We start from the raw sequence: 17,184 nt of genomic DNA on the forward strand, positions 1-17,184 counted from the left end.
TGAACAGGGTTGGGGTAGCGTGTGTCCTGCTTTTCTCCTGACACCCAACCAGCCTGAAACGGCCATCAGCATATCCCTGAGGCTGACTCTAAAGTAACCCTGGTCTTTGACATTCGTTAAAATAGTAGTATCAAATTACGTTTAATGAGCATATTTTGTTACCCGCTTCTGCCATTTTGCAGGTTGGGTTTGAGTCAGGCTTTTTTTTACAATAGATTGCGCTTGCATTGACACTCTATTCTACGCAGGGAAAATAGAGAACGCGCATGCGTGCTTCCCTTTAGGAGTACTGACCCGATTGATAAGAGCCGTTGAGCCCTCCTTGTCCGGAGTGAACTCCTCATCCCCACCCTACCAGGTGAGCAGTTCCAAGCTGTTTATTCTCGTGCGGATATTTCATAACGTGTCGGTATTCATTTGCGCATGATAAAGTGGATTTTTGGGGCCTTTTGCAGTATATTATCTGTAGAACTATTCTAGAGGCTCGGGTTCTAATATTTGACGTTGAATCTGTTTACCTGTGTGTTGGGTGGCTATTAGTTGTGATTTCTTGGACTGGGGGGGGGGGGGCTTTGTGGTGTAATATCGCGGGGATGCAGGGTATGATTCCTCCGAAGGTTATTCTAATATGACATTTAGGGACTGATTGTATTGGTGACCTTTACCGGTTATGCGAGGTCTATGGGTTGTATTATTAATGGGGACTGTTTTCTTATATGTAGAGCGGGAGGATCTCCGTATGATTTGAGGGCGAACTCGGGTGTGTACTTTGGGTGTGGCTTCTGGGGCAGGGGGACATTTCTAAATTTTGGATCATCCTAGCCGTGTATGTGCGGCGACTTGTTTAATTGTATTCACAAATTAAGTCCCTATATTTTGTTGTGGTAACCAAAGGCTACCGTCCGGACCAGCTGCTGTTGGTGCTATAAAATTGCACGCTTGCTACAGCTTCCCGTTGACATACGTCAGTGGCAGGTCATTTTCTGCTCGATAACTCATGCCCAGAGTCTAACTTTAGCGTGAATACATTAGGATCTGACACTTCTGTTTTCTTTATAGTGATAGGTCCCAAAACTGCACGGAACCTTTTCGAAAAATGGCAAATGCTGGATCTGCTGAAATGTTTGCAAAAATGTTGGAAAACCAGATGGTGCAGACGGCCAACCTAATGGAACAGCAGTTGGATGCAGAGATCAATAAATTGGACCAAATGGACGATGACGAGCTAGACCGCCTGAAAGAAAGAAGACTTGCGGCTCTGAAGAAGGCGCAGCAGCAAAAACAAGTATGTTTCCCGGCTCAAATCTAAATTCACTGCCTTTTTTAGGTTTAGCTTAACCGCACAGTTGTCTGTTTATGTATTATTACTAATTCTTTAACGTACATAAGTGTAAAGTATGACGCTGCACAAGTCGTAGTTTCTAGTAAATTTAATCCTCATGGAACACCACAAGAGGAGGCACAAAGTTATGATCCAGCAGTAAACCAGCCTCAGATACTCTTAATACCTCATACTCACCTTGGGCCCATAAACACATTCACACAGGCCAGTTTAATCCACTCGGGTCAATTTTATAACCGTCCGTCTGAGATTTAGTTATCTAACATTTCTAACCAAATCTTTCACAGATCAAAAAGTTCTTTCCTCTGGTCAATGGACCATTAGTTGAACTAGTTGATGGTGAAATGACATGAATACAAATTCTACTTTCTCTGTAATTCATCATTTCAACTTTATTTCGGCCACTTGGGCCATAAAAGAATAAAACAGATAAACATACAATAAATAACATGTTATGCACCACATATTAAAATCTCATTTAGAATTAGCAGCATAGCAACATTCAGATCAGACCGTCCTCAATTTTTAGACTTTACATAACGATTACGGCTGATCCACATGGCTGTTAAGAATTTCGCTACCGCAACTACTATTGGTGCTGATAAATCAGTTTTTAAAACCCTAAAAGCTGAAATGTAGTGCTTAAAACCCAGGTTTTTTAAAAGTGGGAGAAGCCAGTATCTCCGTGGTCTGTGGTAGGCTTGGCAGAAGAAAATTATATGCACGTCGGACTCTGATGGGTGGCCACACGCTGGGCATAAAGATGTTGAGTTGGGTGACCAGCTGGCAGTGTGGGCGCCCAGAGGCAAAGTACCATAGCGCCATTGGAGGTAAAGCTTCCTGGTTAATGTTGATTCAATATCATCTAGGACTGGTTCCCGGGTGTATGTATCTTTAAATCCCAGGAACTGCTCAGTAAGAGACCCAGCCCTAGCCTTGATAACTAGGGCACGTAAGTTGTGCTCATAGTAAGCTGATGATATAGTTTTACGAGAAGACATTGGGCATGTATTAGCTGGGTCAGTCCACAGATCAGATCTTCCTATTGATTCACAGGAATGTTTAATATAAGCAAGCCATGGTACTTGATCAATTCTTATGAGGCGCAGAATATCTTGTAACTCTGTTCTGTAATTCTCAAGCTCTGGAGTACGCCATAATTTATGCCAGAAAATTAAAGGTTTGAGGCCTAGTTCCACCGCAATGGGTTTTAAGCCCAAGTCCAATCTTAAGGGTAGTAGCGGGGTGCTTGGTGGTAAAGCTGTCAGCTGCCTCAAAAAGTTGTTCTCTACAACCTGTATTTTCTGGATATGTACATGTCCCCAGATTTCGCCCCCATATAGCCCGGCCGCCCTGGCCTGGGTTTTGTAAATGTGAAGGCGTGGGCCTAAAGGTTTGTAACTCAGCCCACTAAGCATTCTGGAAATGGCGCCCGTCGTCTGGGTTAGCTTCAGATTGACTTTTGTCTGATGTGAGTCCCACCTCATTTGGGGATTAAAGATAACCCCCAAGTATTCAAAGGTGTATACCCTTTCAAGACTGGAAGTCCCTATCCGCGGGCTAGATCGAGCAGAGGCAGGTGGGTTGAAGATCATATATTTAGTTTTTGAAGTGTTGATCTCCAAACCATGTATCATGCAAAAGTCGACAAAGCCGTCAAGGACCCTTTGTATACCCATAGGTGATTTGGAGAGCAACAGGGTATCATCAGCAAACATAATTGCCGGTACCCTGTTGCCCGCCAACCTTGGGGCATCGATGTTACTAATCCCGTCAAGATGGTTAAAGATCCCGTTGACAAAGAGGCAAAAAAGGGTGGGTGCGAGCACACAGCCCTGTCTAACCCCCCTGTCAACGGGAAAAGGATCTGAAAGGGTACCTCCTCTGCCACATCTTACCCTTGCGTAGTTGCCCCTGTGTAGTTTTTCCAGAATAAAGAGTAGATCAGCCGGCACCCCTGTAGCTGCCAAAACTGCCCAGAGTTTGTCCCTAGGGACTAAGTCAAACGCTGCCCGCAGGTCGACGAATATCGTGTATAAACTGCCCCCCTCAATTGTTACTGTTTTCCAGTAGAGAAGATTCAATCGGAAGATCTGGTCCACCGTCGAAACCCCCCTTCTGAAACCTGCCTGAAAGGGACTCAAGATGTTATTATCATCGATCCAGGCCTGAAGCCGGTTCAGAATCACTCTTCCAAAGATCTTTTGTGAGACATCTATGAGGCTTATGGGTCTATAGTTGGCTGGGAGCAGAGGGGAACCCTTCTTAAAAACGGGGACAATCTCTGCGCCCAGCCAAGTAGCAGGAATCTCCAAGCCTCGCAAAATGTGATTAAATAATAAAACTAGATATGGAGTCCAGACGTCCACCTCCTGTTTAAAAAGGTCACCTGGGATACCATCCAACCCTGGGGCTTTGCCTGAGGCTAATCCAGCTATAGCCGCTCTAACCTCCTTGAAAGTAAACAGGGAGATTTCTTTAAGATCCTCAGTGCATGAAGGGTAGAAAGCAGCCTGCTCCCCCTCTGGTAATTGATATAGCGATTTAAAATGATCAGACCATGCACTAGGTGAAATATTCGGCTCCAGTGCTGGGGCCAATTCCAGTGAGCCAGTGTTCACTGTTCGCCAAAATGTTCGTGAATCCCCCCTGGCTAGTGATACAGAAAGTGATTCCCATTTCTGGTGTTCCCATTCAATCAATCAATCAATCAATCAGTGACACTTGTAAAGCGCGCTACCTACCCGTAGGGTCTCAAGGCGCTTGGGGGGGGGGGGGTGCCGCTACTGCTCGAACAGCCAGGTCTTCAGCTTCTTCCTGAAGGAGAGGTGGTCTTGGGTCAGGCGCAGGTCGGACGGGAGGGAGTTCCAGGTCTTGGCGGCCAGGTAGGAGAAGGACCTTCCTCCTGTAGTCGCTCTTCGGATGCGGGGGACGGCGGCGAGGGCGTGGTTGGCTGATCGGAGGTGGCGTTTGGGAGCGTAGAAGTTGACTCGGCTGTTGAGGTAGCTCGGGCCTTGGTCGTGTAGGGCTTTGTGTGCGTGGGTGAGGAGGCGGAAGGTGATTCTCTTGTTGATGGGGAGCCAGTGAAGGTCTCTCAGATGTCCGGAGATGTGGCTGGATCGTGGGATGTTGAGGATGAGTCTGGCTGAGGCGTTTTGGATCCGCTGGAGTCTCTTCTGGAGCTTGGCGGTGGTCCCGGCGTAGAGGGCGTTGCCGTAGTCTAGTCGGCTGGTGACGAGGGCCTGGGTGACGGTCTTCCTGGTCTCTGTGGGGATCCACCAGAAGATCTTTCGTAGCAAGCGTAGGATGTTGAAGCACGCCGAGGAGACGCTGTTGACTTGCCTGGTCATGGAGAGGGAGGAGTCCAGGATGAAGCCCAGGTTTCGTGCATGGTCTGTCGGTTTGGGTGCGGTGCCCAGGGCGGGAGGCCACCAGGAGTCGTCCCAGGCCTTTTTCGCATTACAAATTAGAGTTTTGTAAGCGGATCTCTTGGCTCTAATTATCTCGCTTCCCAGACCTGCTTTGATAGAGGTCAGGAGGCTTGATTTTGCAGAACGACAGGTCCTATTATACCAAATTGGGCCTACTGCGCAACCAGTTGGCCTCCTTAGGGTGCGAGTAAGTGTTGCAGATACTGTCTCAGAGAGGGTTCTATGGCACTGCCCTACTTGATCATGGTTACTCTGGTTTATATCATTAGCCATGGTTTCCTGAACTTTTTCAAGTATAGGGACAATCCTTTGATAGAGTGTGGGTATCCTCTCTGGGTTTGAGATGAATATCTCCCACTTTACTCTACGTTTATTTTGAGTCAGGCCAAGACCGGTGTCCCGGGGATCCCTCAATTCCAGCCTAGATTCTATGCCAGGATGAGCAAATTCTAGTTTCAGTGCATTATGGTCACTGTCATCCCTAGGCAGTACCCAGAAGTCAATGATACTTGACCACAATGGTAGTGGGGCCAGTATGTAGTCCAGTCTTGACTCCCTTCCCTTGCTATTAAAAGTAAAGCTGGCTGGGTTATCTGAGGTAGTCCTGCCGTTACATGCCCTCAGACCAAATTTCAATGTTAAGGCGGTAACTTGTATAGCAAGGGGGGTCCAAGCTCTGGGGGCTGTTGCTCGCAGGGGGGGTATGGACCACTCCATATCTTCCTCCATTGCTAAATCCAGCAATAATCCCGGAAGGGGCTCATAGTGGGAGTTAAGATCTCCTCCTATCAAAAAGTGAGTGCCCTGTGGAATGTCATCTAAAACTCCTGAGAGCTCCTCTATCGTACTTGAAGTCTGGGAGGTCTTAGTTGGCCTGGAGTATACATTAATTAGCAAAAGGCTGTTTGCATTCGGCCAGTCGAGCCGGACCATAAGAATGTTCGGCGAATTTTGTGGATATGCAACAGCCTTACAGCCCAGATCGGTGGCTACCCAGGTAGCCAGACCACCCGAGGGGCGTCCAATGCCAGCCCATGTTGCCTGCACAGAAAATGCAGCGAAGCCTGGGTGGGTAAGATGTTCTCTCGCCCAGGTTTCCTGAAGGAGGCAAACGTCTTGGGTCTGGACAAATTCTCTCCATTCTGGGCAGTTGGCTTTATTTGCCAGACCAGCCACATTCCAGGACAGGATCTTGAGGGAGGGACGATTAGATGTTTCCGGAGCAATAATTGCAGAAACATCATTCTCCCCCCTATCCTGGCCTGGAATATCCGAAGCCCATGGTTTCGCAACTTGAGGGGCAGATACCTCATATGGGTAGCACGTTGGAAGGAAAGAACCCGTGTTTTTATCCCTGACTTGATGTAATCCAAGTGTTTTTGTGTTTTCAGGAGGAGTAGTTGGCCTAAACAGTTTGTTAATGTCATTGGGCCCTGTTGTTACCGCCCCTTTCATTATTGGTCAATCGACCATATCAAGACTGCTGAATCTATTATGAGTTAATGAGCAGTCAAAGCGTGGGGGCATGGGGTGTGGAATTGCTCTAAAAACTGTGGGGGCCTGATTTCTAGACCTTCTGGACACAAGTTCCCAACAATCTTCCCCCCGTTCAGGATCAACGGTTGGATAGAAAAAGGATAGAGGGAGGGAGTGAATCTGTGATCCTTTGGGCTGATAGGGCCAACTACAGATGTGCGAGACAGTAAGAGGATCTCTAAAATTAATGAGTGCACAATCTCCCTGGATTGACTTCCTGGTATGTCCTATCCAGGGGATTCGTCTTACCATCAAAATCTCGCTAAATATTCCTTCTGGCAGCGGCCTATTCCTAGAGAGCCAGTGGATTACCTTATTCTTCAGTTCCTCCGCCGGCTCTCTAGTAGCAGAATTTAATTTGGGGATGCCAGCTAAAATTACAGTATAAGGCATTGCTTCTGGTGGTAGATCAATAGTTCTATAGTTATGATCAATGCCATTAGTGCCCATAGAGGGTACATCTTTCTTCGGGTGGCCACTTGAGCCGAGGGCTTTAGTTATGAGGCTATAGCTTGGAGGCACTGCAGGGACGTTGGGAAGCTGCTGGAATTGGCTGAGATGTGAGGTCGAGCTACCCACCGCCCCTCTGGTCTCAGGTATAGAGATGTTGGTAGCAAGTGTGGATTTAATTTGTGGGATCTGGTTTACTGTGTGAGAGCCCTCTTCGACACGGGTAAAATCCATCTTACGCTGCACTAAAGCCTTTTCTATCTTGATTAGACAGTTTAGGATGGGGTTAAGTAGATCCCTCAGAAGTATACCTATATTCGATAGTGTTAAGCCCTCATCTCCCGCGGCATCAATTGTAGTTTGTTTGTTTTTGGGCTGGGCGCCGGAGGATGAGCAGGCTTGCTTCATGGGTTTCGTCATGGCTTTTCTGGCTATATTAGCAGTATTGTTGCCTCGGGGAGGGTTATGTTTGGAAATCTTAGTTTTAACTCCTCTTATGCTTTGTGCCCCTTTTTTTGTCTTAGGGATTGCCCATTCCCTCTCGTAAGCAGTAGTTGATTTATGCTGGTCTGTGGAAATTGGAGTTGGTACTTTGTCAGTAAGACTGGGTTCAATAGTGGTAGGAATTATGGACGAGCTAGGTAGTGGGAGGGTTAGTAGACTAGGATCGGAGTGGATAGAAAAATCATGAATTGTTAAAGAGTCATTTAGAGTAACAGATAGCGAATCTTCAACTATGTTAGTCACTATTTCTGTTGCCCCCCCCCCGTCTGTCGTTTTGGCCCTAGCAGGATGGGCCGGAGATGTCACATGTTGAAGAGGGCCCAGAGAGGATCTTCGAGCCCACTCTAACTCTTGGGAAATTCGCCTTTCTAGTAATGAGATTTCATCTATGAGGAGGGATCCCGCTTTCACAAAATATGTGTCCAAAGTACCTGAGGGGGCCCCCTTGGCCGTCGAGGATTTGCTCCTAGTTGTCCTTGGCGACATCCTCAGCCTCTCGGTGTAGGGAGCGTATCAATAGGGATCAGCGGTTGATTGTGGTCCCTCGCCTTCCTCGTCCGTCCTCGAACGGCCTCAAACGGCCCGCTCTTTGCCCGGTCTTCGCCCCGGGCTACGACCCGCGCGCGTCCCGCTAGCGCGTATGGGTGGGGCCTCGTTGTTATAGGTAGTGAGGACACGATGAGGGGAGGAGTCGGGAAGAGGACCAGGTGCAGCTGATGATTGCTGCGCTCAGCACCCTGGTCCTCGCAGTCCCGGGTGCCAGGTAATCCGGTTTCTGGCGGCGAAGCAAAGTCTCTCCCCGTCAAGGTCCGGCGTAGCAGCCTTCTCCTCACTGGACCATTAGTTGAACTAGTTGATGGTGAAATGACATGAATACAAATTCTACTTTCTCTGTAATGAAATTACCACAGACTCTGGAACATTTTAAATGTTTATCTAAATGAAATTCATGTGAACCAAATATCAAAGTACAGAACGGTCTCCGTCACCCATGGAAGGAAAGAAATGATCCAGTTCAATAAGACTTACAATGACGGTACTTGGAAAGGAGAGGATAGAGCGAACAGTACAATTAGGATGGTGTGATAATCCAATCCCTTAGCCAAGGAGTTGAGAAGGACAGGATTCAGGACAGGATAAGGTGACCTCTTCTAGATCTGACGCCTGCGTCGCTCCCCTCTCTGACACTATCTTCCTCCTCTATTCTTCCGCGATCATCTTCTTCTAATTATTTGGCTTGAATTCTAAGTCTGCAATAGGATTCTTCTTCAGTATTTGCTTGATACTCCGACAGCATCCTGACGTCTGCAGCATTCTGGTCTCTCTGTTCTAACTAATTAACTAAACTACCTCAGTTATCCCCTTCTAATGCCATTTACCACCCCATAATATTTCAATCTCATAGAACTCCTAATTCTGGTTGGCCAGGCAAAAGGGATGATCATCACACCATGTCAGGTTTCAGTCAATTTTCTTTAGTTCTTTAGTTCATTGTCTAGTGATCCCTCCCTCTAATCTTTATTCAAAAATCTTTATTCCCACCCGTATTCACATTTTTATCATAACAAAGTATACATTTGGTGCAAGTTTTCTTCCTTTCACAGGACATCAGGATGGTTCCTTTCTTGGATGACATTCAAGGATGACAGTGCGGCTTCTGTCTCACTTGTACTGCGCATGTGAAGTGGGTCATATGGGATATAGGCCACGGTCACTCTCAAAAGGCCCGAAAACGAACTAATGGGAAAAGTCAAGAAAATGTATATTAATTTCAAAATAAAATGAATTCACTGTATACCAACTATCTTTACACTAGTCCCCTTTACTTATGAACGCTCTCCCGCATTAGCAATTAATAAAAATAGTGTCATTTAGTTTCAGCAAAGCAGATGCTTAGCATGTGAGTTTACAAGCGGCCATTTTGGAGGTGTCTGCGCAAGTGCAGAAAATTCCCTCCCAGCAAAAACTCGTCATCACTACGTAGGCGTAGTTGACGCATGCGCAATGCAATTTCCCACGTTAGCGGCCATTTTAGATTTCACTTGAGTTACTTGTTAATAAGACGTACGCAAGCTTCTCTTTTTCTTGATATTTGAAATGTGGTGCATATTCATTAAACTACATTAATTAGTATGATGTTACAAGGTATTATGAGAGGATTGCCTTAGAGCAAGTCTCTTTTCTACGAGTCCTTGCTCCATCAGCGAAGCACATCATTACTAACATAGACATAACATCTTCCTCCTTTAATTATAATAATACAAAAACTTGTTTTTTAAAACTTAGCACTAATCACTTACCCTATCACATTCAAAACCAGATAACCACTTGGGTTTACTTCTCACACATTTATATACCTTTCTACCAGTACTCTTTCCATACTGTATATTCGTAGAATCTTGCACTTCAGTGGTGGACCCCTGCACATCTGCGATACCATCCTCTAGTTCCAATCTTTCTTCAAGGTTCCGTACATCATCACTTGTTCCACCCATATAACCTTCCTCTACATTACTTCCAGGACCAATACCCTCATTGCCACCGTCCCCTTCAATACTTCCAGCACCAACATCCCAATCGTCACTGGTACTTGTACATGCCATATTCTTCACCCTTTGTCATCTCACTGTCAATTACAGCAATTCTTTTTAAATTCCAAAGTTTACCATCACTTAGCATTAGAGAATTGTGCAACACTTTAAGCACTTTCAGTGGTTCAGAAAATTGACTTTCACCTTCCATGGTTTCCTCACTTTGACCATTATTCACACTTCTACTTGAGTATCTTTTAGAATTATTCCTAGCGTCATGTTGACTTTTATACTGCCTGTGGGTTTCCTCCACATTTTTCCTAACCTCATCCAAAGAGACATTAGTACCAACAGAATCTGAAATCCATGCAGGATTGACCTTAGTTTTAGCCTCTCATAACCTCAAAAGGTGAAACACCTGAAGCATTATGTGTGTCAGTTCTGTATGCCCACACAGTTTTACCCACTTGGACTTCCTAATTTTCCTTGTTCTTTACAGCTAGCTGTACAGTATTTTTGATTGCTCTGTTGAAGTGCTCACTCATGTCATTGCCGCTAGGATTGTACAATGAAGTGGTCCTATGCTTGATTCCCAACTTTGCAAAGTAACTCTGTGCTGTACCAGACATGAATTGCACACCATTGTCACTGATAAGTTGTTTTGGAAGACTCTCATTGCAAAACACTTTAATCTAAGAATATTACTACTGCATCAGTATCAACATGATCCACTATTTTAATGGCAGGCCACCTAGAAAATGTATCTATTAAGGCATTCACATTCTTTTGTCTCTCTCCTATAGGACCCATAATATCAATAGCCACCGTCGATCCCTTGGGCCATGCGTAACAATGGGCTCACACAAACTGGGCTTTAGAGTCCTAAGAGACTTGTCAGAATTGGCACAAGCGAGACATTCTCTGACCATCCTTTCCACTGCTAGCGACTTCATCTAGTCTATTCCCAGTCCTCCCTTTAACTTCCTTAATGCAACGGCAAGATATTTCCGCCTTCCTTACAATAGCAAATATATTTTGCGAATCTGTATCCCCAATAATCCATAATCTTTCTTGGATTGCAGGATCTTTTGTGTGCATAACCACTTGATCTCTAATTAGCTGCTCTTGAAGCCCTTCAAATTGTTTTAGATAGATGTCCCGGTACTGAGCCTAGGAGCCCAGCACTGGATTACAAAAGTAACGAGAACATACTTTACCCGTAACTTGAATTTTCTTCCATAGGAAACCATTGACTGTTTTACTGTGAAATTTCTTCTAAGTGTCGATTTTGCAAACTTATAAATATTTGTTAAAAATCGCCTGAATAACTTAAACGCAGTTTCTCAACTGCTTACAGGTAGTAAACTAGTGCTGGATCCAGGATCCAACACTGGCCTAGAAAAAGTAACCATAACACCACTTACCTGCTAAGTGAATTTCCTTCCATAGGATAACATTGGTAATTTGATCAGAAAGTTTTTAAGTGTCAACTTTTAAAATAGCAAAATATTGCTTAAAAATCAGTAACTAAAACGTATTTACTCACTTGTTTCCAAGAACTGTCCCAGGACTGAATCTAGGATCCAGTCCTGGAGTTAGAAAAGTAATCCTGAAAGTAATCAATTGCATATAATTTAAATTTCCCATTGAGCTCAATGTATTATTGTGTTTGAAATTGTGTTGCATATTGCAACAAACTGTAACTATTGCATTCCAAGTCAATTGTCTTTTGCAAAGTATTTAACTAAGGCATCTCATTCTGAGTAAGTATATTTTGATACCTATTGTTGGTTCTAAAATAAAACAACCATATATTTTTATACAAACCATTGGCCTAGAGTTCAGGTATTGACTGTTTGAGACCATTTGCTGACTGAGTGTGTACAACAAATGCTTTACACTGTCCTCAGATACTGCCTTGCTGCTCGACCAAGCTACCACTTTACAGAGTAAGGTTATATCTAACTTTAGCCTCTGCAAAACCTCTGGGGGACTGTGGGCTCTGTACACACTGTAACTATTAGGGAACAGTATATGCAGAGCCACTTTCCTACACTGTTAGACCTGTCAGCCCTTTGGGTGGTCCCTCCTCATCATTATTTATTTTGTCCCACTTTTGCCTCAAACCCTGTTGGTATTTTTCCTTTTTGGGAACCACCAGACTTTGTAGTGTTGATGCAGATTCAGGGAGCCATTTTATTTACCCCTGAAACTTCTGTCTGAGGGCCTGGAGCACAAAATGGTGGCCACCTGTGACATCACCAGCATCCACTGGAACCTACTAGCACCTTCCAGAACATTCCAGAACCCTGTGACAGTTGGAGGCGGTTTAGAATGTTGGGAAGGTAAGACAGAGAGTTGGCAGTTGGAGCTGGCAGTTGGCACCTGACTGGTGAAGAGAGAGCAGCAGAAACCTGAAGGAGGAAGGAGTGAAGCAGCAGGGGTGGAAACTTGTGCCTGGAGTGGGGTCCATAAACCCACCCTTGATACTAGTCCCTACTGACTGAGCCCAGCCTGGAGCCCTGTGTGGGAAGAAGCAAGAAAAACCATCCTAAGGACCTGGACAGCAGGAACAGGCCTTAGAACCAAAGAACAGCAAGATCCTAACCTGGATACTGGTTTCCCTGGAGTCCGACGTCGAGTAGCCTGAGACCTGGAGCCCGAGGTGGAGAAGCGGCGCTGACTGGAAAAGCAGACGTCGTACCCGGAGCCGCCAGAGGTCGAGAGAGGGCGCCGTCAGAGGTCGTAGAGAGTACCAGAGGTCGAGGAGGAAATCACCCGAGGTCGAGTGAGCGGCGTCATCGGAGGAGTGAAGTCCGCCCTCCGGAGTCGTCGGAGACCGAGGTGAAGCGTGCCGGAGGTCGGGAGTGGAGATCGCACTCCGGAGTCGCCGGAACCTGAGGAGAATCGTGCCGGAGGTCGGGAGTGGAGGTCGCACTCCGGAGTCGCCGGGAACCTGAGGAGAGGAGCACCGGAGGTCGGGAGTGGAGATCGCACTCCGGAGCCGCCGGAAGTAGACATCGAGGCAAGGCCGGCCGACGTCATCGAAGCCGAGGTCGCCATCGGACCGCAGCCGCCCGAAGTCGACATCGAGTCAAGACTGCCCGACGTCATCGAATCGGAGGTCGAGATCGAGCCGAGGCCGCCGACATCGAACCGGAACCGCCTACCGGCGTCGTCAAGAACTGACATTGCGCCGAGGCCGCCGACATCGAACCGGAACCGCCTCTCGGCGTCGACCCGACTCCAGCGGCGTCGGAGCATCAGAAAAAGGGCAGTAAGTGGAGTAGAGGGCGCCTAAGGCCCTGTGGAGACCTGAGAGACTACTCTGAGGGCTAGGGAGGTGCTGGAACCAGCCTGACTGTGCCAGGGGTGAGCTGAGACTAATTCAGTGGGGTTGTGTAGAGTGGGAAAGCCAGATGTCTAGAATCCCCCCTTGATCTACCTCAGTTTAGGCCTCAGCCTTGTCCAAGCCAGGGAGTAGACACCCTCAAGCCATCTACCTCACCACAAGCTGTGCCTGGGCCAATTCAGCCCATAGTAATCTCAAATGTGATCTGATTATATGAGTGTCACTGTCAGCTTTTAATTATTTATTGGGGGCACTGTATTTATTGTATTTAACCTATTTATTGCTTCACTGTATTTATTGGTCCACTGTATTTATTGATGCACAATATTTATTGGTTTACAGTATTTATTGCCTCAGAATATTTAATTGCCTGTATTAACCGCACTTATATTTTTGTCTTTAATATTTATGATCACCCCTATTTATTGAATCATTAAGCCAGTATTTAGTTGACCTGCACTATTTAAAAAGTTTGTATATTGTGATTGTGTAATTATTTATCTAATCAGCAACTAAGAGAAAAAGAAGATAAAGAAAGATATTTTCATAATTTTTACGGTGTAGAGTCGTTTTTGGAACGGATGCACGCATGGTTATTGTATGGGTATAACGTATGCTTAGCACGGTGCCTGTTTCCTGACCACTCGAGCCAAGCTACCACAGTGTGTTCGGGAAGTCCACCACCACCCTTCCGGTGTGGGAGTGGGTATTTCCAACATACACCAACTGGAACTTTTTTTTTCCCTTAAGGGCCGCCAATTAGCAGTAATCCCTCAATCCATTGAATTAATCTTTGCACACATGGTTCTGTTACTTTGTGGTGTTCCAACTCTTCTCCACTCTGTAAAGTATAACGCTGCACAAGTCGTAGTTTCAAGTAAATTGAATCCTCATGAAACGCCACAAGACCAGGCACAAAGCGAAGCACCTCCACCTTCAATCTTGCTCAGCCAACTCCCAAGTAACAGTTCTAACAGTCTAGAATGCACTGTTACTAGGAAGCAAGCTCCGGCAAAAATGTTAAGGGAAATCATGTTTACTCATTACTAACATAGCCATTACAATAAGTGGAGTTTGTTTCAACCAAAGAAGTATTAATCTCTCCCGACGTTCCCTTGGCTACTTGGTGTATCATTCCGTTTACCAGAAAATGCATCCTTTGGAATGCTTGAGGACCATTTTTATAGCTGAAAGGTCCACTCCTCTGTGACAGTCCCATAATGTAAATATTCATCTTCTCTAGTTGTAATTTTTTTTAAAACATAGTTTTCACAATGGATACCTTCCTTCCTTCTCAAATGTGGATCCCTCTTGTATTTATTATCTCAGAAAGCACATTTTCAATACTCTTTTATGAAGCAAGAGATCAGAGATCGGTGATATGTAGTGAAATTGTATTGTATTTTGAAGGACCACTAAATCAATATTTGATTTTACTTAAAATTGGGTACTCTTTGAGTTAACTGCTAATAACCCACTCGAAGTTTTTGTTTTGACCTTAACAGAACATTATTCTATAAAGATCTGTACCTAATGTGGTGACTAATGCAAATGTAGAATTCATGTGTTCAAATTTTTGGCAAAGTGCTGCCAAACGAGCTGTTTTGTGAGGCTGCTTTGTATTTATTTTCTTTGTTTATAGAGGTCTGGATTGGACCAAACATTGTTAATATCTTCCATGAATTTAGACAAGGAAAAATGTGTAAACATATATTTTTTTAATTTTTTTTAAAGGTACCTTTGGTAGTGAGGAGTGTTGAAGCTCTCTCTGCCTTATTTTTCTCCAAACCATTATGGGCCCTAAATCTTTTGAGCCCCCATGTCTAGTTTCCCTACCCAATGTCATCATTTATATTGCCGGCAATAATTCAACAGCATATTTACGTATATGATGATTGACTCTCAAGCTATCATAAAGTTACTATATACATAAAGTTACTTGGATTAGTGCAGTTTCCTAAGTCCATCTACAGCCCTGTGCAATACATTCTGAGAATCAACCCCCTGGGTCTCCTGCAAGGTATGTTCCTAATTTATCGGGCACCCCTGAAAACAGTTATCTGATGCAACAATATTTTGTAGACTGCCACATTCACACTAGTTGGGTGATTCCCGTAGGTAATTTGTAACCATCCATGACAACATGCATACAGAGTACAGCCATATTTATTCTGGACTAGTAAAGCATTCATTGCACTAGTTGGATAAAGAAATTTGATAAAAACACACTTTTTAGCCCATGCAACCAGACTAATCCGAATCGTGGGTATTTTGACCCATCATGCTTTCATTCCAGACTGATCTGCCTGCTGGGGGAGCAAAGATACCATATACCAAGTGGAATGCTAAATAGCCTTCAAGGCTAGACTTGTAAGAATGTTTTATAGTGTTCCTACATACGGTTCCTCATTAACAGCCTGTTCTTCAACGGTAGGATTGAATGACAGGCAATCTAAGGATTGGTTTTGTTCCTTCTCACTGAGCATTTCTAATATCGGCAAACCACTTTTTGCTTGAAAAAGCATAATTTTACTTCTTAAACATACCACTTTCAAAAGATACTCCTTTCCAAAAGCTACTCTGAAGTGAGTTGTGTTACACATTTTGGCTCACTTATCACTTTGCTTCGAGCGTGATAGTAAAGACCAGACTTTTTGATTTTGAGTGCTATTCGATAAGTCTTGTATGCAGTGGAACAGTTGTAGGTTTATTGTAAGTAGAGAAAGCAATGGCGATTTGAATAGTCAAGTGGTCTAGTTTGTTAGTGGGTTTGGTGATTGGCAGATGCTTATTGACTAACTTGCACGGTGTGTGTTGCAAAACAATTTGTTCCCAGGTAAAGGCAGCCTATGGTACAGAAACATTCAATAAATGATTGGGGAAATGCAGACTTATGAAGTCCATAACTAACAGATAACTTGAAACCACAGATGCAAACACGAATTAAGTTGTGGCTCCATACAACAGCAATGATCATGGAATGTATTTATATTCTTAGTGTAAAATGGAGGCTAATGTTTAGTATGTCAGCCTGCAGAGAAATTCTGAAGAAACCTATCCTGTTCTCTGGCAAAATGAAAGATTACAAGCTGAGCAGACATTAGCAAAACCAATAGGTCTTGCCTATGCAAAGTATTGTGTTTGCCAATGTTTTTAACCATGTTGCACAGCTGTGTGGCTGATAGTTTGGAAGAAAAAAAACCCACTGTGAACCTGGCCATGTCGTGAAAAAAAAAAAAAAGTCCTTCCACTGCTACAAGTGCATCTATACTACAGGAGAGGGACAAAGGGACAAATACACAAGGAGGAAAGAAGCCAATGGAGCTGATCACTTAGAAGCAAGAAAACAAGGGTAACAATTAAGCCAACTAGTGGTATGCAGTGAGCGGGCATTAACCCCAATGTTGGAAAACAAAAAGTCTAGAAGAGACCGTGTATGCGCTGTCAAGAAGAGACCTTAACACACCAGGTTTTTCATTGTTTATGAACCAAATCTACTCAAGGAGCCTCAGTTAAAGGCACAGCTTTTGAAACCCAGTACAATACACCGGTGGCCCCCTGTGCTGGATGTTGACTACCACTAGAAACCTTCCATATATTCCAACATCTGAACTTCTCATGCCTCACAATATTACATCAATAGTGCTTGCTATCAAGCTCACGGATATTTTAAACGCAGTTTAAACTCTGTTCTTTTTTTATTATGGGCAGATAGTTAAACTTTGACTTATGCAGAGCACAAAATATCCGCATACTGGTGTATGTTATAACTTTTGAAAATGTTTGATTATTTCATTATGATTTTATGTTCTTGTAGAAGTTCCGCCTTATTGCCCAAATCTAGACTGAAAGTACTGACCAACATATGATGCCTATGGTAAAATGGTCCAACCTTTGTCAAAATGTTTAACTGATAGAAGGCTCGCATAACGATGGCAGTAATCTGGGACCCAAGTTTAATTGAGCTGCAAAAAGGATCCAACAATTTTCTTTTCCTGTTGGTTATTATTTGACTAAAACATCTAGGGAACTTCGCTT

At 44.4% G+C, this 17,184-nt stretch overlaps 1 protein-coding gene across 1 annotated transcript in view; it reads left to right on the top strand.

Annotated features, from left to right (window-relative positions):
• Positions 1 to 224: 224 nt before the first annotated feature.
• Positions 225 to 17,184, top strand: part of TXNDC9 (thioredoxin domain containing 9) — a 118,424-nt gene continuing 101,464 nt past the window's right edge. The window contains exons 1-2 of the mRNA XM_085622778.1: positions 225 to 358; positions 1,060 to 1,285. Of these exons, the coding sequence (XP_085478904.1) occupies positions 1,097 to 1,285 (189 nt within the window). The 5' untranslated portion in view covers positions 225 to 358; positions 1,060 to 1,096. The remainder of the gene's footprint in view (positions 359 to 1,059; positions 1,286 to 17,184) is intronic.

Source organism: Triturus cristatus, chromosome 8, assembly GCF_964204655.1.
Source record: "Triturus cristatus chromosome 8, aTriCri1.1, whole genome shotgun sequence".
Lineage (NCBI taxonomy): Eukaryota > Metazoa > Chordata > Amphibia > Caudata > Salamandridae > Triturus > Triturus cristatus.